This window comes from Ischnura elegans, chromosome 4 (assembly GCF_921293095.1).
Source record: "Ischnura elegans chromosome 4, ioIscEleg1.1, whole genome shotgun sequence".
Lineage (NCBI taxonomy): Eukaryota > Metazoa > Arthropoda > Insecta > Odonata > Coenagrionidae > Ischnura > Ischnura elegans.
The window spans coordinates 113,832,354-113,855,843 of NC_060249.1; the positions used below are offsets into that span (position 1 = coordinate 113,832,354).

The window sequence follows — 23,490 nt, forward strand, 5'->3', positions numbered from 1 at the left end:
GAACTTTAACTGGAGAATCTACTACTTATCCAATAAGCGCCCGTAATTCTTTATCTGTCAACCCTATAATAACATATCGTCTGCTAAAATCTTATGCGCAGCCGCGCAGGCTCAAGATGGCCACCGCTAAAATTTTGTTGTGCATTTCTTTGTAATGATTGGTTTCGATCGATATTCATGGTTGTGGACAGGATTTTTTCTTTATCGGTGATTACAGTGTCTACGATTGTGTTTGAATTATCATGTGGCTCTAAAAGCATCGCGAGTGACTTCTAGTGTATCAATTATAGTGGAACTGTGACGAGAGACATGTTTTCGAGTTGAAATGGCCCTCCCTACACGCAGGTGCGTACGCAGCCGTAGTGTCCAAATTTTAACTGGGCCTGCTCAGTGCTGTTCCGCGCGTATCTTGCATTCATCCGTGTTGTTTCGCTTACTTGTGACGTGAAAATTTAACCAAGCCTAATAATGTTTGAAATGTAGGCTTATTCACCCCTTGATGTGCAACCTTGGGGTTAAATTACTTTTAGAACCACTGGAGGCCATATTAAATGCAAGGTGCCGAACTGTAACATTCGGTACTTCTAGTAAACATTGTACCTCAACGTTGTAAAATGTACTATAGTTGGGGGTAATTTTCCTTCATCTATAAGTTTGGATTTTTATTCATTTTGGGCCATTTTGCAATGGCAAACATAGAGAGCTATGCTATCTTAATCCCAGCGTTCCTTGCACTAGTGGATTTCAGAGTTATTGATTTTCTTAAAGTGACAGGTCTAGCGAAACCGCTTGAGGAATGGAGGCTTTGTTTGCCATTTAACGATGAATTCCCATAAGGGATTTTTGAAAACGGGGTCCACCTTTTCACCATTCCTGTTTATAAATGATTACGTATTTCTAAACGTTCCTGTTTAAAATATGGGACATGTCTAAGACATGTATTTTTATTTTTCTCTATGAACTACGATATAAATATTCAGAGCTGCTACAATGCGTCCCATTTTGTTAGTGTGATCAGTTCTTGCGTTAAGGAAATAATCGATTAATTTACTCCGGTTATATTGGAGAATATTTTTGGGCATATTATGTGAATTTTCAGAAAAAATAGCGTTTTAATAGCAGGTATTGGAAACTGTTTATTAGTCTGCCCTAGCTAGTGAAGAACTGTCTGAAATGAGTATATTCGTCCAGGAATGTCGTTTGAGCTGACCAAAGGAAACACCAAATTATGCCTAAATAAATGTAGTGACATATTGTCTTTTACGTACTTACGGCTGATGATTATCCGTGGATTGACTCTGTCTTCGTGTTATACCTAGGACTCAATGCGACCCTAAAAGACAGTGAATCGTCGAAGTATGACTTGTGTCAGTATAGTTGCGGCCTCACTACAAGTGCACGGTTAGGAACAATGTTACATACCCTAGGGCGTACAAGCATACTCCAAATGCATTTCTAATTGTTTGTAGACTAGCAGTCTTTCATTTTTCCTTTCCTGTGCCGGCGACTGCCAAACTGTAGGGTACGCAGAATTTATGTTGAATTCGACTGTTTGTTTATGCATTGGGATACATTTACTTTTTTGCCCGTTGAAGGTGGTGACCCATCGCCATTACCCCGCCAGCGTTGTTATCGCATTGTTTGTGTATTTATTAAACATTGCTGACAGAGAACCATTAATGCTCGCATCTAAAAAATTTGAAAAAGATATTGATTTTTCTAAGAAGAACCTAACAAAACCTTTTTAACTAATATAGAGTGCCAATCAGAAAATATATATTTTTTTCGTCGGGGGAGATAAAGCCAGTAGTCACTCAGTTTAAGATGGGGAAGAGGGGAGCAATTTTCCCAGGCGGTAAAAATATTGCTGTCATCAGCTAGGGAAAAAATTTACAAGTCCTACCCAATTTGTGTGCTGCCTGCTACTCTCTCATTTTAATTTTTAGACATACTTGCCCTCTGACATTGAAAGCCAGACAATCTAGTCATTTGGAAGTAGTGACAATGCTTATATTGGATTTAGGCCAGCCAGAGACATTTGGGCCATATTTTTTATGGGGATTTTCAAACCTTGTAATCAGCCATTTAATGGATGAATATTTTACTCCAGATATGCTATTCTGGTTCAGTTTAATGAATTCTGTGTGTGTGAATTCATTCTGGTTGACCTTAATCAGTTATCGTTCTGAATGCAAGTCTTGCATCAGAGTTAGGTTGAGGGACCACCCAGAGAATTTTTTTGCCTTGAGTATTCTTTTCGATGATACTATTACATTATGCCACACAGCTCAAAATTTTTTGATTGGGCTTTCATTTAGAGAGGTATGCTTTTCAGGGGATATGGTGGTCAGTTGACAAAGTCCTGCCAGATATGTCCTGCTTTTTTATGAATATTCAAACACCTGGCTGGCAATTTTCCATAAAGATACATTTTGTCTGGATTTCAGCCTTTTAAAGTAAAATTGGGTATCAAGTGCAGAAATATTGCATAGAATGTGCCGAGATATTCAAGGCCATTTGTAGTATTTGGTTTCCTTCTCGGGGAGTATGAATAGCATAAAAAAGCGTTAGTAAAAATTGTTAATTTAGGTGTGTATTTTTTTATTTATTTCGACGAAGTAGAGGGAATTTTGAATGTTGTGAGGCTGTTCTTCAAAAGTTGTGCTGTCTTACTTTAAATGTCCCACTTCTGAAAATTCTCATTCGTTGTGGGGAGGGTTCAATTTAGACTACTCCATAAAAGTTTTGGGGGCTTTGAACAGGGCCATAGCTGGGATTATTAGCCTGGGGTCGGTCGAAAAGTATATGTTCCATGGGGGGTTAAATGAATACAATTGTAAAATGCTTTCAGTTCAAGTTGTCTAGGTTGGGAAGTGCCTTCGGTGTTTTGCAAGATTTGGTCATAAAACAAATGTTCTTATGTGGAATCCACATCCACTCTCTTTTATTTCTCAAAATGAAAAATTTTGAGGCAATCTTTCATTAACATTTTCTTTGTTCTTACAGATATTTGTGCCATGGTTCATATTATGCCTTTAGGAGTCCCTCTGGAAAGCCATGTGCCTCATCTTATTTAGTCAATAATCAATAAAGATAGCTTACCTTTTGTAAGTCGGGAAGTGTGCCTCATAGGAAGTGACTATAGGGTGGTTTCCTATTATTTTTTTATTGCCTAAATCGAAAGATTATTACTCCTGGAGTGCTCATTTCACGCTTTTAGATTTTTGAATGGCGATATCTATTTTTTGCAATTAAATGAAAAGTGAAATTTTTCAAGCGCGCGAAAACGCGACGGCAAAGTATGAATGCCGGGAAATGCCCGTGTGAAGTATTTCTGGTTCCCGCTGCCGCCTTGTGAGGTGACCTTGAGGCGAGGCTTGAGTGCTGATACAACATAGGCTGCTAGCAGATAGCGCTTGGATTAAATAAGGATTATTATTCCCCTATCAAAAGAAGGAAACTTTCCCACCATAGGTATTTTTAATGTGTGATTATTAAGAGATGTTTCCCTGAGCTCTGTGCCTCATGCATGCATTGGTAATCTCAGACGATGTAAAACTCCTTTGAACTCGTATAGAAACTAGGTCCCTGTGACGTCACATGGAGTGGCATCGCTTGGGCGCCAATCTGGCCTTTTTCAAATGCGGTTAAAATTGACCCTTGCCATTCATCTAAACCGGTATTTCTAAAACCAAATAATTTGTATATTATGAATACACTAATGTTGGGTAACGAATCGCCATCAATGCCTTTCGTTTTCTTTGATGATGGAAACTACCCTGTTCTGCACCCACTCCACTTGTGACTTCCTGCAGTCTAGGGCAATAAACTACTCTTCTCGGGACATTGAACTGCCACGGAGGGTGAAGCCCCTAGCCTGAGGGCAATGTAATGTGTCTGTCTTCCTTGCATATTTCAGATTCATTTGCCGTAGTTTTGACGGCTCTCAAAATTTTTGAAATTGTTGATATTAACTGTGGAAATTAATCAAAAGACCAGAGCAATTGCCATTCCACATGGATAGTGATTGAAGGCATGCTGATGTGTTGTGTATGTAGACGTATAGTGAGGGAGACCAGATTTCTCTGGCCTCACTCCTCAAAAATTATTTGAAGGAAACGGAAGGCAAAAAATTAATAATGGTTGTATTGCAAAGAACCCAACCATTTTCTTTAATTTGAAAAAAATTAATTTCTTATTAATCCAAGTTGATCTTGTAAGTCAGTGGCCAAGTAAATTTTCAGTTGAATGAAATTTTAGCTCAACTCATGCGATAAAACCTGAATCCAAGGTTATCTAGTTACAGAGATGATTTTCATCTACAATCTCACCACCTCCTTTTTTTTTAAAATGTATCCGAATAAATGTTCCATGATGAAGTGGTGGTATTACGTCTTATTTTCTCGAGACCACAATCAAAATAAGTGATTTACTTAATTAATTTTTATATTTAATGTTATAAGCGTGCATATAAAAAACGTGCTACTGAGTCTTTTTTGATAGTTCCTGTGCAAAAAGGGCTCTTGTTTCTAAAATTTTGACAGCCTTTTTCATCAAGTCCTTTCTGCTGAGAAAAAATTCATGCATTTACTTAGGGTAGTTTTCTATCCCTCCAGCAAGATCTTTCCTTTTGAATATACCCAGTCTGGGGTGGGAACGCTATGAATCAATCTTTTGAAGACAAGGGGTATGATTGCAGCATTGCATGATGGGGTTCACCAACAGAGCTTACGTGATTGGTGCCCCAGTCCAGCCCATACTGGATTATTTTTTTCCAGGACTGTACATTAAAAACAAATGAGGTTATCCATTGACCTCCAAAATAAATCTTTAGAGCTGGAGGAATAACTGGAAGAATATTCCGGAAAAGACTGTGTCACTTTGTTAGATTTATTGTTTTAGAAAATTCTTCTTGAGAAAAATGATTCACGATGACTTAAAATCATGATCATCAACATGTGTGTCAAAAAGTTTTAGGGTGTAGCACTGGTTCTTTCATTGGCACTGAGCAGATCTCCATTCATAAATGTATGTCTTTGCTTCCTTGCTAGAGATCTCATCACTTCTTTCTTCTAGCAAGGCATATTCTCCTTATTTCTCATCTGGATTGCAGTGAAGTAGCAAATTGTTTAAAGTATGGTTTATTCAAAATCCCATGAATTATTTTGGAGAATACATATGTAACCTTTCCACGATCTGATCACAGGGTGTGTGCATTTATTTACTCTATCTTGGTGCAAAATACCTATTGCAGAATTGACAAGATTTGAAACTCCAGGGCTGACCACATTTCACGGGACACTGCAACAAAATAGTAACAAAATGACTTAATTTGCTTGGAGCATGACAAAGAAAAACTGAGAGTTTTCCAACTGAGATAGCTATAGTAAAAGTCGAGAATGGGTAATAGATGGAGAGAAAGAGGAATAAAGATGTGCTAGGTATGATGAGTTAGGAGAAGAAACTTGTATAGGAGATGTGGAGGAGACAAGAGGGTCAGGATGGAGCAAATGCAAAGTGGGGATTCTAAAACATTTTGTCAGAATGAAGAATGTTAGTCTTGAGGGTAAGGAGATAGTAGAAATGGGATTTGTGGATAACATGAAAGGGAGTAGCCCTTGTGGTGAAAGAAAGAGGGAAGTTCATTTTTGCATTGGAGACTGGCCAAGCTGATTCACAGATTGCTGCTTACGTACCTCCATTGGTATAATAATTTTAATAATTGTGTTTGAAAGGCTCTGGTGATGAGCAATGAAAACATAATATATTTAAAAAAAGACATGGTGAGAAAATGCAACTTTAATGAGCAATGACATTGGTGGAGATCTCTCTTCAGCAGTGCTTTTTAATAGGCACTCAGTGTGCTCCTTATCCTGAGGATCTATTCCACATTTTCCGTTCTGCCCCATGCACGTCTCAAATGCCTCCAGTCTTCTCTCTTTCTCTTTCTTCCTAGTCCACGTTTCTGGACCGTTAAATGCTGCACTCTAGATAAGATTCTTCACAAACCTTTTATTTACCCTGATGATGGCAAACTTCATCGAAGCCTAGGTTGTCTGATTATAAATCTAAGTGCAGTAACAGTAATTCTAAATATTTAAAATAGTAAGAAAATTCCATGAACTCACCGCAGTGACAAGAGGAAGGATGTGGTTGATTGGCCTCATTATTGCAGAGTGATACATACGAGGGTTGTACCAAAAGTAAGGTTCCCATATTTTTTACAAATACAAAACTTTTTTTATTGATATTAATTTCACATCATTGAAAAGCTTACACTTTTGCCTATTTTTCAATGTAGTCTCCATTTTTTTCGACACACTTTTTAAAATAGTGCTCCAGCTTTTTTATCCCTAAGTTGAAGAAGTCTCCCGCCAACCCGTAGAGGAAGTGTGTGACCTCTGCTCGGACTTCATCGTCGCTCTTGAAGCATTTGCCACCTTAGAGTTTTGTTTCGGGGATAAAATGAAATACCCACGCTTCATCTCCGGTGACGATAGAGACCAACAACTTCTCCTTGTTGCCTCCACCTTAAAATTATTGAATAAATTTGCGAGCAGTGTTAAGGTGTTGCTCCATGAGTCCGTCAGTCAGCATCCGGGGGACCCAGCTAGCACACATCTTGCGATAACCCAAAGTTTGTGTTAAAGTTCTTTTAATTGTGCCGTGAGAAGCTTCAGAAATGCAACCAACAAGTTCACTGACAGTGACCCTCCAATCTTTGAGCAGCTCACTGTTGATCTTCTGGACAATCCAAAACCGGCGGTCTTCACTTCGTTCTTCATCATGAACTTCGTGCGGCCCTCAGCAAAAGCCCTGCAACATTTGCGGACGTGCTGAATGGGCATGCACTCAGTTCAGTCAGTTGCTGATGAATCTCCAATGGCGGTAACTTCCTTGCAAGGAGAAATCAGATTACTGCTCGATCCTCATACTTGGCAGGAACAAGGATCATCACTTTCATTGTTGACGGTTGCTAAGCCAATAATGAGTGACACAGTAAATCGCGGACTCGAGAGTAGGGGAACCACTGCGCACGGCACTGTTGTGGAATTTAGCCTAGCACCTTCGCTCAACATTGTAGCTCATTGGGAACCTTACTTCTGGTACAACCCTCGTAGTTGGGGTGTACTTGGGGGTTGAGAATTAAAAATCAGTTGGTCGAAAAGCTGGTTTTGGAGATATTTTACCTTAAATGGCATTGGCAAGAAAAGCAGTTAGAGGGGAAATTCAAGGCAGCCATCTCGTAAGCCAACTGCTGTAAGGAAGTACACCATAGGCCTTCTATTGATAGGTCTGCCCAATACAGTGTCTCTAGAATATGGCATCCACATGCATCCATTGCTGGTTCTCAGTACTGCTTATTCCTGAGAAATTTGTTGTCACCTTGGTATCAAACTGAGGTCATTGTCAGACATAGCGATGTGCCATCACTCCCATTTATTTTCACCTTTTGCTATCTATTGATTTCTCAAATGACCTAGGCATTAATTTTTCTGTGACACTAAATGTATTTGTTGTGTACATAATAGCACACCACTGACGTGACTCTGATTGTTAATGGTGTTGCTCAAGTCACAGATGGTCTACCATATCCCTTGGTGCTATCCAGTCAGAAAAATGTGTGATCCATTAGTGAGTCACATTGAACTAAAAAGTTGTCCAACATAAATCACCTTATCTATCATCCATTGGATGCGCATAAAATTTTATAACTAACTTCTTATTTTGCTATAATGGCAGCAACATTAACAACAAAATGAAGGCAGATGGTAGATTAGCCTTTGAATTGGGAGGTGATCAGGTAACTAGTTACTCGTTACTTGTGGGTAACGCTGCAGCAGCAAACTTAACTTAATGTTCTCTTAATTTTTCATTCAGGTCGGACATCTTATTTAGTGTGCATAAGGACAAAAATGGGTTTGGCAGCCTTGGGAGCTATACGTTAACCTCGGAGACCTTGATTCCATTTCTGAGCAATCTAGCCACTGTAGACGTGGCTCCTCTTCTTTTAAAATTTCATCTGAGCTGTCCAGCATTCAAGAGTAGAGGGGATTACTCAGGAAGCAGTTTAGGTTTGTAAACAACTTAATTATTTGCTTATTGTACTAAATATCAACTGGTTGTGGTTGAATTTTAATTTACTTTAGGTACCTACTGAAGAATGTGAGCTGACATTGAATAATTAACCTTAATATCATAATATGATTGTAGATAGTATCTGTAACTAAGTAAAACCGATGTATTGTAAATCCTGGTGTGTGTTTGTTTAAAAACATTCTTAAGAAGTTGATTGTACCTTTAGGATTTGCAAAAGTCCCAGAAATGTTGAACATATACAACCTCAAGCTTTCAGACAGGAAAGAGGCTTTGTGTAAATTTAAATAAACTAACTATTATTGTTACTTACTGTTATTGAAAAAGTATCTGCCCAATAAAACCTATGCTGTTAAATTAAATAGATTGAAGAGCATTTAAAAATTGTATGACTGTAAAGAAAGGAAAAAAACTATTTCCTCAATGCCAAGATAACTGTTTTGTGGAAAAATTTTTAATCTCAATTTTTAATTAATTCAACTGAAATGAATTTAGTTGGCCATCATTGTGAATTTTAATGTCATTCTGGTTGCTGAGAAATGCAAGTGGCCCTATCCTTCCATCACATTATTGAGATTCCTTTTCTGGCTCAAATGAAATAAGTGGGTACTGGATTGAATATTTGAGCCTTTATTAAGAGAGGGAATGAGAAATAGCAAACAATTACTCAATGATGAAGGGTTTGACGTAAAGGTATTTGTTGACTTGGAACATAGCTGGTGAGCAGCTACGATCACATGCCTTGACACTTCTACTGGACTGGGCTAACTCCACTTTGTTATTGCAATCCTTTTGAACTCTTGCCTCTATGTTGACGTTGGGAGTAGCATAAGTTGTACTCATCTATAAACTTAAATAGCTAAATCTTCATGTGCTAGTACACAGAGGGTATCCGCTTGGTGATCTGCTAGCAGGATGCATTATATAGATAGGTAAAGTCTGTTTTACATGGGGAACATCATTGTGCAAGTTAGCCCTGGAAACATGTTGAAATTGCAATGCTGATAATATGTAGTATGGCCTGTTTCACTTGATTTTATGTTCAGCATGGGCTAAGTAAAGCCTTGAAATCATATTCTATTCATTTTTCTTAGGTTTGGGCTGTTTCTACAAATTATTTTAACTATTCATAAAATATATTTTTTTTAGAATTTAGCTTAATTTTTCTGTAAAGTTCTCTTGAAAAAAAGTATTTTAGCATAAAATAGTGATAACATTAAAATATTAGTAAGTCACCAAATTCGAAGGGAATATTTTTCTGTTGCATTTCCGGCTTAGTTGAGTAATGCAGAGATAGATTACACATCTTGCTACTTGTCATAGAAATTGGAACTGTGGTATACAAGTATTTTGACCTGTGAACTTTTGGTGACCTAAAGTTTTCTTCCTTCATAATTTCTGTTTTATAAGTTTAGTTACCCGCCTCTCTCGTGCATCCCTATTTTTTGTCAGTGCATACATTTTTTATACGTCACTTCAAGTCTTGTGTTTAATTTGTCTTTAAATTTTTATTTTTTGGATTATCATGAAAATGTCTTTGTGACTTATGTTAAAATATGTCTCTGTTTGCTCTTAGTTATTTCATGACATGATTGAAGGCAATTAGATTACGTGCAAATTTAATTGTCAGAAACATATTTATTATTAATGTGAAATAATTCACCAATGAAAAGATGACTCATTATGGACTCCTGGGATTTGTTCTTAGATTCATTATTATTTATAAAATTGTTGAAATTTATTTTTCATCAAATAATTTTAATTTGAATTTTGAAAGCCATTTTAGTTTTATGATCGGACCCAATCATTTTTTTTTTTTTCAAAGTATTCAGAAAGTCGAGGATGTTTGAAGAATGGCCATGTGAATAGGGTAGTTTCCTTCATCAAAGAAAACGAAAGGCATTGATTGCGATTCGTTACCCACCATTAGTGTATTCATAATACACAAATTATTTGGTTTTTGAAATACCGGTTTGGACGAATGGCAAGGATCAAATTTTATCCTCATTTGAAAAAGGCCAGATTGGCGCCCATGCGATTCCACTCCGCATGACGTCACAGGGACCTAGTTTCTACACGAGAGGATAGGAGTTATACATCGTCTGAGGTTACCAATGCATTCATGAGGCACAGAGCTCAGGGAAACATGTATTAATAATCACCTACTAAAACTGGCTAAGGTCGGAAAGTTTTCTTCGTTTGATAAGGTATTAATAAACCTTTTTTAAGCCAAGCGCTACCATTCAGCAAGGCACTCAGCTACCCGCTGGCAGCCTGCGACGTATCAGCGCTAAGTCTCGCTTCAAGGTCACCTCACCGGGCGGGAGGGGGAACCAGAAATACGACGTACGGAGATATTTCCCGGCATTCATACTTGAGCGTCGCGTTTTCGCGCGCTTGAAAATTTTCACTTTTCATTTAATCGCGAAAAATAGATATTGTCATTTAAAAATCTAAAAGCGTGAAATACGTACTCCAGGAGTAATAATCTTTCGATTAAGGTAATAAAAAAATAATAGGAAACCACCCTATTGATTTTGATCTTTTCCTTGCAGGGTAGACAGTGCATTTTCCAGTAGGGGGGAGGACACCAGCCGCTCCCCTGCTGGGTTTTGTCCATTTCTCCTCAAATGGTGACAATGAATGGGTCTGGGGGAAACCCTGGTGGGGGTGGGGTTGAAGGGGGCATTCCTGTGACGGAACTGATGGTTGTGAAGGCTGAAAATGGGCAGGGCACTGCCATCATGACTCCAGTGGTCACCGTGACCAAGGGAGATGATGGCCAATCGGTTGGGGTGGCGACGACAGCCACTATCCTGACCCCCGTGTCAACAAATCATGTGGTGGTGTCGAGTACATCCTCGGTAGTGCATGGACCGGTGTCAACCGTGGTTGGCACGTCAACGCAGCAGCTGCAACATCATCAGGTCCACCAGCAGAATCAGCGCCAGGCCATCCATGCAGACGAAGACGAGGATGAGGGTGGGGAGGAGGTGAGGTCTGGAGGAGAGGGCGTTGGTGTGGTGATGAGGGTGGGAGGGGGGGATGACGGCACGAGGGGTATTGTTGAGTGTGACGATGATGATGACGACGATGAGGAGGAGGAAGAGGAGGAGGACGAGGAGGCATGCCCCTCATCTGCCGAGTCTCCTGCCTACGAGGAGGATGACGGGGACCTGATGGCCGCTGCTATGGGCGATGAAGTCACAGCGCAGCTTGCTGCTGCAGGTTGGCAAAGGGCACACGGTAGTTGACACTTTTTTTTGTTTTTTTCATTTTATTTTTTTTTCCGCTCCTCTCTCCCTTCATCTGTGGTGTGGGCCTCTGGACTACATTGGGAGTGGTTTTCTTTATATTATTATTTTATTTATTTCCATTAACTGATTTCTTTATGGATGGTTTATTGAGGTCATTGTTTTTTTCTACATCACATTATTTTAGTGCAGCAATAGCATTTACTTTGCACTCAGGTGCACTTGATTGGTAAGTGTTTTTCCAACTTTGAAACTTTGAATTTGAAGAAGACTGACATCATAAATGAAAGTTTGTAGTAATGAGAATGTAGCAAAATCTTAAGACCATTGTTAGTTTATTCTTAGCTTAAATTCTTTAGAAAATGAGTGCTGAATTTATAAATAGGATCTGAGGCTGTTTAGTTGCATTGTAAATGTCTTAAGATATTTGTCTGATGTTTTTATTTTCCAATTTGATGATATTATCATTCCAAGTTGTAAGTGACATTCCTACGCACCCAGAGTATATTTTCCAGCAGTAAAAACCAGCATTTTTTTTGTCAAAAATTAGATTTGTTGTGTAGCTCATTATGATATATACCACTCCACTGGCTTTAAAAATTTTTATCTATCACAAATTTATAGAGGGCCTAGTGGATGATGGTATAGAAATCAACCTCTGGAATCATTATCCTAGAGTGGGATGTTGTCAAAGGAACTTTAGAGAATCCGTTGCACACATCAGTGTTTCATAACCTTTTATTATATGTTCATTGCCTGGTAGTTTCGTTGATCCATCTCGTGAGAACAGAAATGGATTTAGTTATTGCGAAGTAAGAGTCCATCATTATAATTTCAGACTGGAGTGGAGATTTAGCAAAAACGAGCATTATGTTAATAATTTATTTTGAGGCAATGCTTTTACATTTCTCTATACATAAAAAAGTTATGAAGATGACCATTCAAAACTATTTTATTTGTGTCATAAAACTGCATTGTATGGTAATATTTCTGATCCCTAAGTTGCCAATGACCCTCTTTGAACCATCCCAGTCTATTGGTTTATCTTATGTATTAGCTTAATTTTCTTTCTAATCCTAAGTTTCAATTAATTTTTATCATTTATACACAAAAAATATGAACTATAATTTGAGTACCCAATGTGACACAGTTTTTTAGAACTTAATGTTAATGATTTGTGGTTGTAATTATGGTCTTGGTATTTTTGTGTGGGCTAATGCCTGTTAAAACTGTGGAAAATAAGTAACAATTTTTTTCAATTATTTTTACTAAAGGCTTCATTTTTGAGTAAAATAAAATTATTATCGGTGAAATTCCACAATTTTGTTATGAATATTGATGGCAGGCTGTGACTTACGTTGAATAGAGTGCATGCTCTGTTTGGGAATACAGTGGGTCCTCATTTCATGCAATTCGCCATTCACAAAAAAACTGGACGTTTATCAAGAAAGTGTGCTCAGATGGACTAAGTACTGATGTAACTGGGCTCAGTTGCATTTTCTGTGGAAAATGTGGGATTATTTGGTTACAAGTACTAGTTATAATTTTAAAGAGTAACTAAAATTTACTACAATTATGGTTTAAATTACTTTTCGGAATATTTTTAAGTCTCACTAGGTCTGTGCCCTACAATAGGATGAACATTGTTGAACTAAAATAAAACTCTTTACTTTGAATCAACTAATTACTCATTTTAGTTATAACCCAGGTCATTTGAGGGAGAGAAGATAAAAATATCGGACATCTAGCGTAAGACTAAGAGGGACAAGGTGAGCTTGAAAAAAAAAAGAGTGAACAAGAGCTTGAAAACAAATCTAGCATTTTCTGACATAGTACTAGGGAGGGATGGCCAAAGTCAACTCTTTCTACTCATTCGATTGGGACGTTGCATTCATGAAAGCATTGATTTAAAATTTTGGATTCAGATACTATTTCTTCGATGAAGAAAATTTGGATCCGAAGTATAAGGAGAAGGGCATTAGCCGTGGATATTTGAATCCGAGGTATCCGATCCGACTATATCTAGTAGTTAAGGCTACAAATGAATACCTTCTTATCTCCGAGCGCCATATGTATCGTGTAAATTTAGCTGAAAAAATGCCGCGTAAATTTTTAGTGTTGAAAGAGGAAATTTTATAACTGTCGAAAGTCCAGGCATACGTCTGCAACACCGCGCATTAGGTTAAAAAAAAGCTCAATTTTTTTTTCTTTAGCTCCGATGCTCAAAAAAGGGGTGCGACTCTTACATGTGTGTGCCTCTTACACGTGCTTATACGGTAATATAATGATGAAACATTAAACCCAGAACGTAAATAGATGAAATATTTTAATTTTTAATTTGGGACATCTCTTGTTTCAACTCCACTAGGGAAATCACTTTACTGACATTCACCATAGTCATATTCATTAATCAATTTTTGCTCCTGAGCAATTTTAAATAAAATAGGGAACGAAAAGAATTTTTGCCTGTAAAAAATATTATCTCAACACAACAAGAAATGGGGAACTACTAAATGAAGGCTCACTGTATTTATTCACTAGGGAAGGGATGGTCAGTAATCTGTGGGAATCAACAGTATTTTTATGGTGTGCCTACATTAACTATTTTTTGGGCTCAGGTCCTGTTGGTGTGGCTGCAGCTGCCGCAATAGCTTCTGCCAAAAAGAGGAAGCGGCCGCACTCATTTGAGACGAATCCTTCCTTTAGGAAAAGGCAACAAAATCGGCTTCTCCGAAAGTTAAGGGTGAGTTTGGCTTTGAGTGTCATGTATTACACATCGGGAAGTTTCTTTTATGATTGTTGTTTTTGGTCTTGATGCATTTGCATATCTCAGGTTGCCTCAAAGCCTATTCATTGCTTCTAGCAAACCATTGATGAGTTCGCTACAAGAGTAGGGCAGCAAGCTGTTGTGGTGGTTGCAACTCCAGGAAAGCCTCAGAATAGCTTCAAAGTTTTTGGAGCCAAGCCTCTGGAGGATGTGGTGAGACTTTTTAAATTAGTCTATCTGTACCGTTTTGCTGTTGTTTATTTCTCTTGCATGGTGACCTACATCTGTAAATCAATTTCTTTTGCCCTAATATAATAGTATGACCTAGAGTTTCTTAAGTTATCATTCTGATGGCTAAGCAAACCCAGTTCTCGGTAATGTCTCTATGATCTCTGTTGATAGAAATGGTTTGTCCTATGTTTTTCCATTCCTATTGCCCAAATTACAAATTTAAAAATAATATTTTGCATCTAGTTAAGTGAGAAACTTTGAAACTGAAGAGGGAAGTTGTTCTCCATTAAAATTACCTGCTTACTGATAAAAAATCTAAAGTGCGGGATACCGGTTTTGATTCTCAATTTCAAATTGTTAACTGTTTACTACCTTGGCTTTCTAAACTCTATCATAAGTTGAAGTATTTAAACTTGAATTGGCCACGAGCATATAATTTTTAAACTATGTTTGTGATTAATTTTTTTAGGGCTAAAACGTTTATTGTTTTGATATACATTTTTCCCTTAAGCAATGAAGGATACCTTGTTAGTTCCACAATTTATTTAAAAAGTACTTCTGTTTTTGGCTGTTACGCTACTATCAAGAACATAAATATTTTATATATTATATCAGCAAGAAATTATTAATAATTTTATTGCTAATATGAAGTCGTTCCACTACGTACAAACTTTATAAGTTTGGATTTAATTCATTCTTAGCCGTTTTTGGAACCTTCATTTTTATGAATGACACATGATATTCTTATGAAGAGGACTATTGATAATTGTTTGTGTTTGATGTGTAATATATTGTATTATTATTGGCCGAGGATAAATATTTTTTCATAAATTATTGTAAACTGAATATTTATTAGTGTTCCTGTAAAAAGGTATCAAACATTAAACGCTTTGATGCTTGGATAATTTAGAACTATTAATTTTTATAGGTAAATGATATTAAGACTTAAGTTTTTCTATGTGTCTTGGATGCTGAGAAAATTGCAGTGATATTTGTTTCTGAACCTTTGAAATGGTATTGGTCTTTTTTTTTGTGATATTTTTCTTCACAATAAACGTGCTTAATTTATTTCTTAATTCAATCAACATGTCTTCCTTAGGTCAAAAACTTGAGGTCTGTGGTGATGCAAGAACTTGAAACAGCTTTGGCACAACAGGCTCCCCCTCCACCACAGGAAGACCCGTCACTCTATGAACTTCCTCCCCTAATCATTGATGGCATCCCTACTCCTGTTGAAAAGATGACTCAAGCTCAACTGAGGGCATTCATTCCTCTCATGTTGAAATACTCTACAGGTAAGTATTCCCTAAGAATTTGGGCTGTTTCTATCGTTAAGTATGTATTCATTGAATGTGAGAATTAAAAATAAAGTTAAACAATAATAATTCTCGAAAAAATACTTGTGAGCTGCCAACTTTTTGCTAATGGTTCAAACTGTTATAATGAGAGGTTGAATGAAGTACACCCATGCCTCGTGTAGAGCAAAGGATGCCTTGGGGTCTTTGCACAGTCTAAATTAATTATTGTCATTCTGTCAAGGAGATGAGATAAATTACTTCAGTAGACTGGCTATCTGGACCCAATGACGAGTAATGCTTTTGGCCATTGCACAGCAATGGATTTCGATTAATATATAAACAAAAAAGAATATTTGAGGCAAGCAATACTTTTAATATGCGTTGATTGATAGCAATTTCGTGTGTACTTAGCGCAAGTTCACGTTTTATCATGAGAGCATTAAAGTTTTTGATTAGACTACACTGCATTACGATGTTTCCCCAACAAACGAATTTGCATTATATCGAAATAGTGCTAATCAAAATTGCACTAAGCGAGGCATGGGTATATTTGCAATGTGATGACAATGCATGATAAGTTACACTTTTATGTTAACACATTCCCTGCCATGGATTTTAAGACGAATTCACCCATTGCGCCAAATGTATTTATTTTTTTCTTTTGTTTGAATACTTGGGTCCTCTCCATTTGAGTTTTTGTGTGCTTTCGGCTAAGTGTGGTGTGTCAGTCAGGTCATATACACGTCGCCAAAGTAGCTGTGACCAGCGGTGTTCTATTAGTGGCCAAAAAAGTGACTCCTTCATCAGTCATTATGATCGAAACGGTGTGAAGATGAAGTACGCGATTCAGTCATTATGACTGAAGCAGCAGTGAGCGTGTTGAGAGAGTCAGTTGAGGTGTTAAAATTTTATTTTGGTAAATTAATTAATAAAGGTAATTAATATAAGTCATTAAAGTTTCAAAATTTCCTAATCACTTTTAAAGGAGCAAAAATGTGCTCTGATGCCATAGTCCCTGTTTGCAAGATTTATGCTTGTGATGGACAACACGGTAACGACAATGTCTAACAACAGTGTTACAAAGAATCATTTTAGCTGGTTTTGCTATTTTAATCTGAAAAACATAACTCTAGTGAATATTTCCCAGAAAATGCAACCAGGGCACCCTTAAGCTTCTTTGAACAACCTGCCAGTAGGTGATGTATTGATAATGATGTTTCTTCACTAATGAGCCACTTTCTTCACAACTCTTATTTTCACTGGGATGAGGACAATTATTTGGTTGGCGTAGATTGTATTGTACTTTACACAAAATCTATTTTCCTGTGAGATCTCCTGACTCATCTCAATTTTTTATCATAGGTTGTTAGGCTTTCCATAGTGTTGTTTTACATTATTAGAAAACTTCGCTTACTCCTCAAGGTACCAAATACTGTTAACAATCCAAAAGAAAAATATAGATAAATCTTGCAGTAGCTAGCAGCACAGGCTTGCAGTGAGTAAAGTTTATGTATGTCTCCAATTAAGGAAGGTCGTGACCTTGCATTTTACTGCAAGGCCTGTAAATGAGAATGCTATTGCTGAATTAGTATTAAATGTATTACAGTAAATATTTACAGATGAAATTTATGTTCCTCAAATTTTATTTTGCCATTGTTTCCAAAAATCATGCAACTACTCCCATTGGAAGTGGTTTTTCTCTGTTACATCTAAATTTTGTAATGCTATGATGCTGTTTTCCTTATTTCATGTGTTTTGTACAGCTTGCTTCATCTTTTCGGTACTCTTGTTGCAGGTTTTTGGTAATTGTTTGAGTAATAAATAGGGATGGTCGGATGGGGTACCTCGGATCCAATCTGCAGATATTGCCCTTCATCGGATGCATCGGATCGAAAGTCGTGGAAGACATTGGATCTGGACCCGAAATTTTGAATAATAGCTTCAGTGAATACAATGGTGGAAAGAGTTCTGATTCCCTCTTCGAATGCATCGTCGCATGCGATTCTTGCCCTACTCATGAACCGTTTTGTTTGAAAGCTCTCGCAGGTGTTACGTAGCAGAATTCCAGCTGTGGAAAATAAAAGAGGCCAAATACGATGGCACATCGTGTGACTCTTTCCAAGAGATTGAGCAATCATCGGGGGAATCTCAGCATCGTAGGATAATAACCACATCAAAAGTAACTAGGTCGCAGATTTCAGAAAACCACCCTCGGACGTAGAGGGTTTCCAGGGAGGGACGAACAAAAGAGGAGGGTTTCAAACTAATTTTAACAATCTTCATAATCGAAAAAAACTTCATTTTTCAAAGAAATCCACTATAATGTCGTGATTTGTCAATATTTTGTTTCCTATTATGAAGGAAAGTCATTGTGTTTTTATATTTCGGGGGGGTCCAGACCCCCCGGACTTCCCTCTCTCATTGCGCCTCTGGTCAGTGGTTTATCTGAAGAATTTTCCTATTTTTATTTCCAAACCCTAGCGTTACAGTTTAGGTCCTGAGGATGTAAAGATGTTTTTAAAAAACAACTTGAAAGCCTATAAAAATGATTTTTAATTTATAAAAGTATAAAAATGTGTATGAAAATCTAGAAAGCATTCTTTTGATTGTATGTACACAGAATAAACTCGAATAATTACTTCATTTAACAGGAATTTGAAAATGCATTTGGATCCAAAAATATCCGATCCGAAAGATCCGGCTCCAAAAATCAAGGATCTGATCCGAATCCGGATCCGAATAAAATCCTGGATCGGTCCATCCCTAGTAATAAATAATTATTGAGTCATTTATTTATTCTTTGTTCTATTTTGGGTAAAGTGTTGTGACTTATTTACCTCTGAAGAATGCTGAAAATTTCACATACATTGTTATTGTAAGTCATGAAGACTACATAATTTTAGTGAAGGAAGTTATTGATGTATTGAAGGAGTTTGTGTTATGAATCCTAACTGGTATTATTTTATCACCAAGGCCGAGGGAAGCCTGGTTGGGGAAAGGAATCAACAAGACCACCTTGGTGGCCAAAGGAACTGCCGTGGGCAAATGTGCGAATGGACGCTCGATCTGAGGAAGAGAAGCAGAAGGTATATTATATTCAGTTATGTTTCCTGACTTTAAAGATTTCTTTATACATGCCCACATCAAGAATAGTTTCTTTAGTTTTTTATGCCAAATGTACATATATGTGGCATGATTTTTTTTCCTCTATGTTAAATATATGTTCATTTCATTGTTTATTGTGAAAATATGATAGTTCTAATGATAATCCTACTTTCCATATTTTTATTAGGATGAAAATTGATACAAATTTGTCCTGCATATATATATGTTTATTAGTAGTACAGCAGATTCCCGATTATCCGGCTGCTGTTTATCCGGGTTGTGGATTATCCGTGCATGATTTTTCACTCTTGCTCAATTTTGTCCGCGATCTTTATAAAAACAATAAAATCGGATGCAAAATTATCGGATTTTGTGCATTAATGCTAGGATACACCGGGCTCATTATTTCCGTTAGAATCCCATTCGTAAAACGGAAGCGATCGCGCTCTAGCTGCATTCACGGGAGCACTGTGTTCCTGTTTTCCAAGTCTCGCGGTGTGCAACTGCGCTCCGTGATCACGGATACACGTCCTGCAGCAGTTGCAAGCCAGGCAACTTGCGAGCATTAATTATATGAGTACAACCATGTTATTCCTGCTAAAAAGATCGTGAACTGGCAAAGAAAGCTCTCAATGAGTCTGGGAAGCACTCTAAAATAATAGAATAACCGCATAAATAATAATATATTGTTTGTTTTAGGTAAATTATGAAAATTGCGAGATAATTTAAGTGAAAGTTTGGGTTATCCGTGTTTTCCGATTATTCGTGCCGTCTTCTCTCCCCATCATTAGCCCGGATAATCGGGAGTGTACTGTATTTAATGTGATCAATTTCTAACTATGAACACTCCAATTGGCCCAAGTTATTTTTTAGATTTCATTGTTGGCTCAATCAAAAAATGTGATAAATGATTTAGATAGGTTTGATGATAACTTTTTCTCTTTTCCCAAATTTTCACATTTTTTGCATCATTTTCGTTACATCTAGTATACCAAGTGTGTCGCAAAATTTTGGGAATATTAAAAAAATCATCTTCATTTTCAGATGTCTTGGACTCATGCATTGAGGCAGATAGTTGTGAACTGTTATAAATACCATGGCAGAGAAGATCTTCTTCCAGTGTTCAGTGAGGAAGATGAAGCTAGTCTAGCTGCAGCTGGTGCAAGCATTATTTCTAATCCAAAAGGAGTGGTAGTGGCTGGACCAGCAGCAGGGTCAATCGTGACGACTGAGGGTGCAATGTTAACGAAAGTATCTCATAAAGTGAATCCGAATCACATACACCAAGTGGCTCCTCAGTATGCATCGACTATGTTGCAGACAATAAGCAATCCCGATGGTACAGTGTCAATCATTCAAGTGGATCCCAACAATCCCATCATCACCCTTCCTGACGGAACAACAGCACAGGTTCAGGGTGTGGCTACGGTGAGAGTTATTAAAATTAATCGTGTTTGTCTGTGCCTCGATATGAGTGGATATGTTTGCATGATATTAGTAGAAGTCATTGTGTTCATGTTCCTTTAATTTTAAGGGATAGAAATACTGTCCTAAAGTAGGAAAACTCCAGTTTACTCTCCTCTATCTTTGAAGGCCGATCATTGGACATTTTTTTGTAGGTTGAAACCTAATGTTGTGGGGTAAAAATATTTTTCTTTTGATTTGAAATTGGTATTAACTAAATCCTTAAATGGGGCCATGTACGAAAGATGCATACCCCATCCATGCATCATATTTTATTCCATAGAGGCTATAACATTTTAGAGGGAATGGGGTGTCAGAACATATTTTAAGGAATTTTCATTTAACAACGCTTAAACTGCTCGAACCCCTGCATCAACCCAAACCTCATAAATGCATACAAATTTTTATCAGCCTAGGATTACCTGTACGATTAGGTTTACATGCAGATTAAGGTTTAACACTCCCTAACTTCAGTCTAACATGTGCAGAACGTACGTTTTTTCCATTTTCTGCTGGCATCAAGTAATGTCACTGGGTACCAAAATCTTGGCACTATGTGGTATATGTGCCTCCTTTTTGTGTATTATTTTATGCACTGGTAACTGGTAAGTGGGATAATTCAATCCATCCACATGAACTCAGGTGAAGTTAAATCTAGTTTTCACAAGAAATTCCTTAAAAAAACATCATTTACATGGAAACATTTTGAAGTAATCTAGATTTTCCAGAATTTTTTCGATGTCTAATTATGCGTTATGTCTAAATGCCAACTTAGTTAAGCCTCATAGCCTCCACTTAACACAGTTTTCGTTTCATTCCAATTCTATGCCAGCTTGAACGTACGTTGCATTGGATGGTAATGAATGAAAGTAGGAATAATCATTATTTTATGAATGTATTCTGTGTTCTTAAACTGTGGCAAAAAGTATTTGCAGTTATGAAAAATCAGTGGTTAACGATATGATCAACGCTTTGGTAATAGTTTGTTTTAAACAGTTGACTCTCGATTATACGAAGTCAGTGGGACCAAAAAATTGGCACTTAGTTATTTATCAAGTTTCATAATTTCGAAACTTTTTAATAAGTCGCGAAAAACTGTTTGGTTTTGTTCCCACCACCCTTTTTGGTCTTAAGTGGTTTTTTATTTTATGTTTTTGATGGTTATTTATGCTGGAACTTTAAAAAAAAATTCTTTTTGTTATTGATTTTAGGGTTATTCCATTTCAAATCAACCAGGCCATGACACCCACCCACTCGGATTTTCATGGAACTTGCCATTGTCATACATTCTGGTATGATTAGAAATTTTGTGCAATTTTAGCCTCCAATTGTCAATTGTTAATGAAATATGAGCAATTGAAATTTGGGCGTGACCCCCAAAGTGCCGCAACGTGCAGCACACGGCGATTTTTATTTTCATCCGTAACTCCATTCCTGTGAGATGAAAAGGCATGATTTTTTTGTAAAGCTAAGTGGTCCATAATGATACCACGATTATCATTAAATATTCACTGCATGAATTAATTTAGCTGCAAAAAAATAAAATTTACAAAAAAATCTCGCTTGCACTATTTTTCATTGTCAGCATCCACAGGGAAAGGCCATGTGAGTACAGACTAATGGCTTATTTTAAGGTAATCATTAATGTATGAGCAAAGATCCTGATGAAAAAAAATCGTGAGTCCGACGTTCCTCTTAGTAAAAAAAATACTCATTCATGTTCACGGGAAAAAAAATGCTTTTTTTCAAGGCACATAGAAATTACACAATTTAGAGGAGAGATAAGCTTATACTCATGATTAAACAATATTGGATCATGCATTATCTCACTATAGCATATGCTACGGGCTCTTAGAGTAGGAAACACAAAGGCAATCATGTGAATGTACTCCCCCACGAACTGTTAATTTCGTTCTATCTGAACTATTCAAGCAGAGGGAGTTTTAATTAAAAAAACTGCATGATCCATGGTACACTATTACATTCCACATTCCTTTTAATCTGTGTCCAAAGACCAGATACATTTCATATCCAGATGTATTGACATCACAGGAATGTACATTATAAAATGTCTAAGGGAACCATCATCAAATCATTTGAATTGAGAAACATCTCAGGTACTTCACCCTTTCAATGTTTCATTTAGTCATTCTATGTCATTGGAAATTAAGGTAAAAACAGTAAAATTAAATTAACAACCTTACCAATTGATTTGAAAGTGAGCCTTCTCTTTTTAACTGGCTGACCACATTCTTAAGGCCGTACCACACTTGCGACTGCGACCGCGATTTCGGCTGCGGCTGCGACTGCACCCCAACACACATTGCGACCGACGCCACGATCGCGCATGCGCACGTATGAACGTTTCTGCTTGTGGCTTGTTTGTTTACGAAAGCCCAAAGAATGGATAGAGAGCAGCAATTGTTGAAATTGTTCCTAAAATATGTTAAAACGTACTTCATTATTACTCACCTGTGTACTCAGGTCCAATATCTAATATGCTGGGATACCATCTTCACTTTAAAAATCCGAAATTATCTCAGCTGTATCGCACAACCTTCTTGAACTTCCCTCGCTACGGTAACCAAAACAAACACGTCTGCCGCAAGCCCGCAAGATTGAAATGGAGCTCTCTGATTGACTGCGACTGCCTCGCTCTGATTGGTCGACGGGCCAGTCGCGGTCGCAGCGGCAGTCGCAGTCGCTAGTGTGATACGGCCTTAAGATGTCTCATTGTTTTTCACAAAGTCTAAATATTTTTTTTTTTAATGTTGTCCACTTCCTCCCTCAAGAAGTAGTATGACCTCCCAGAGCTTGTGGTTGCATGAGAATTAAGCACACAATTAAGTGCCATTGTGGCACACAGCAAACATCATATCTCTCTGGCCAAGAGAATGAAGGTGAGGGCCCTTTAGGTGTCATGAATTTAACTGAAATATCACCTTCTTCATCGTTGAGAGCTTCCACTAGTCCTATGTACCACACTGCTTGCTGTAAATACAAGCTGCATATGACCCAACAGCCAAATTATCTGGGAAACCCACTGTTTCAGAACAAAAATCAAATATAATGCTGTACTCATCGTCCAAGCCAGTGAACTTTTCAGTGACTTTTCTATCCGATAAAGGCACAAAATTTTATTTATTTTTTAAATTTTATTCCCAAACCACCGAATACAGCTCATATTGGCCATTTTATATCGGGGTTTTCAACTTAAACAATTAAACTTACACGAACTACCATGCCCTGGACAGGGGAAATTTACCCCGACGGG

At 37.4% G+C, this 23,490-nt stretch overlaps 1 protein-coding gene across 4 annotated transcripts in view; it reads left to right on the top strand.

Moving 5' to 3' along the window:
• LOC124157905 (DNA-binding protein P3A2-like) overlaps window positions 1-23,490 on the top strand; it is a 48,654-nt gene that overhangs the window by 119 nt on the left and 25,045 nt on the right. For 2 of the 4 annotated variants that reach the window (XM_046532981.1, XM_046532984.1), the window contains exons 1-8: window positions 135-345; window positions 7,882-8,075; window positions 10,653-11,343; window positions 13,970-14,094; window positions 14,215-14,331; window positions 15,449-15,644; window positions 18,621-18,733; window positions 19,797-20,180. In XM_046532981.1, the coding sequence (XP_046388937.1) occupies window positions 10,728-11,343; window positions 13,970-14,094; window positions 14,215-14,331; window positions 15,449-15,644; window positions 18,621-18,733; window positions 19,797-20,180 (1,551 nt within the window). In that variant the 5' untranslated portion in view covers window positions 135-345; window positions 7,882-8,075; window positions 10,653-10,727. Of the gene's footprint in view, window positions 1-134; window positions 346-7,881; window positions 8,076-10,652; window positions 11,344-13,969; window positions 14,095-14,214; window positions 14,332-15,448; window positions 15,645-18,620; window positions 18,734-19,796; window positions 20,181-23,490 lie in introns of those variants that run through there. The other 2 variants (XM_046532983.1, XM_046532982.1) reach the window with 2 other exon arrangements.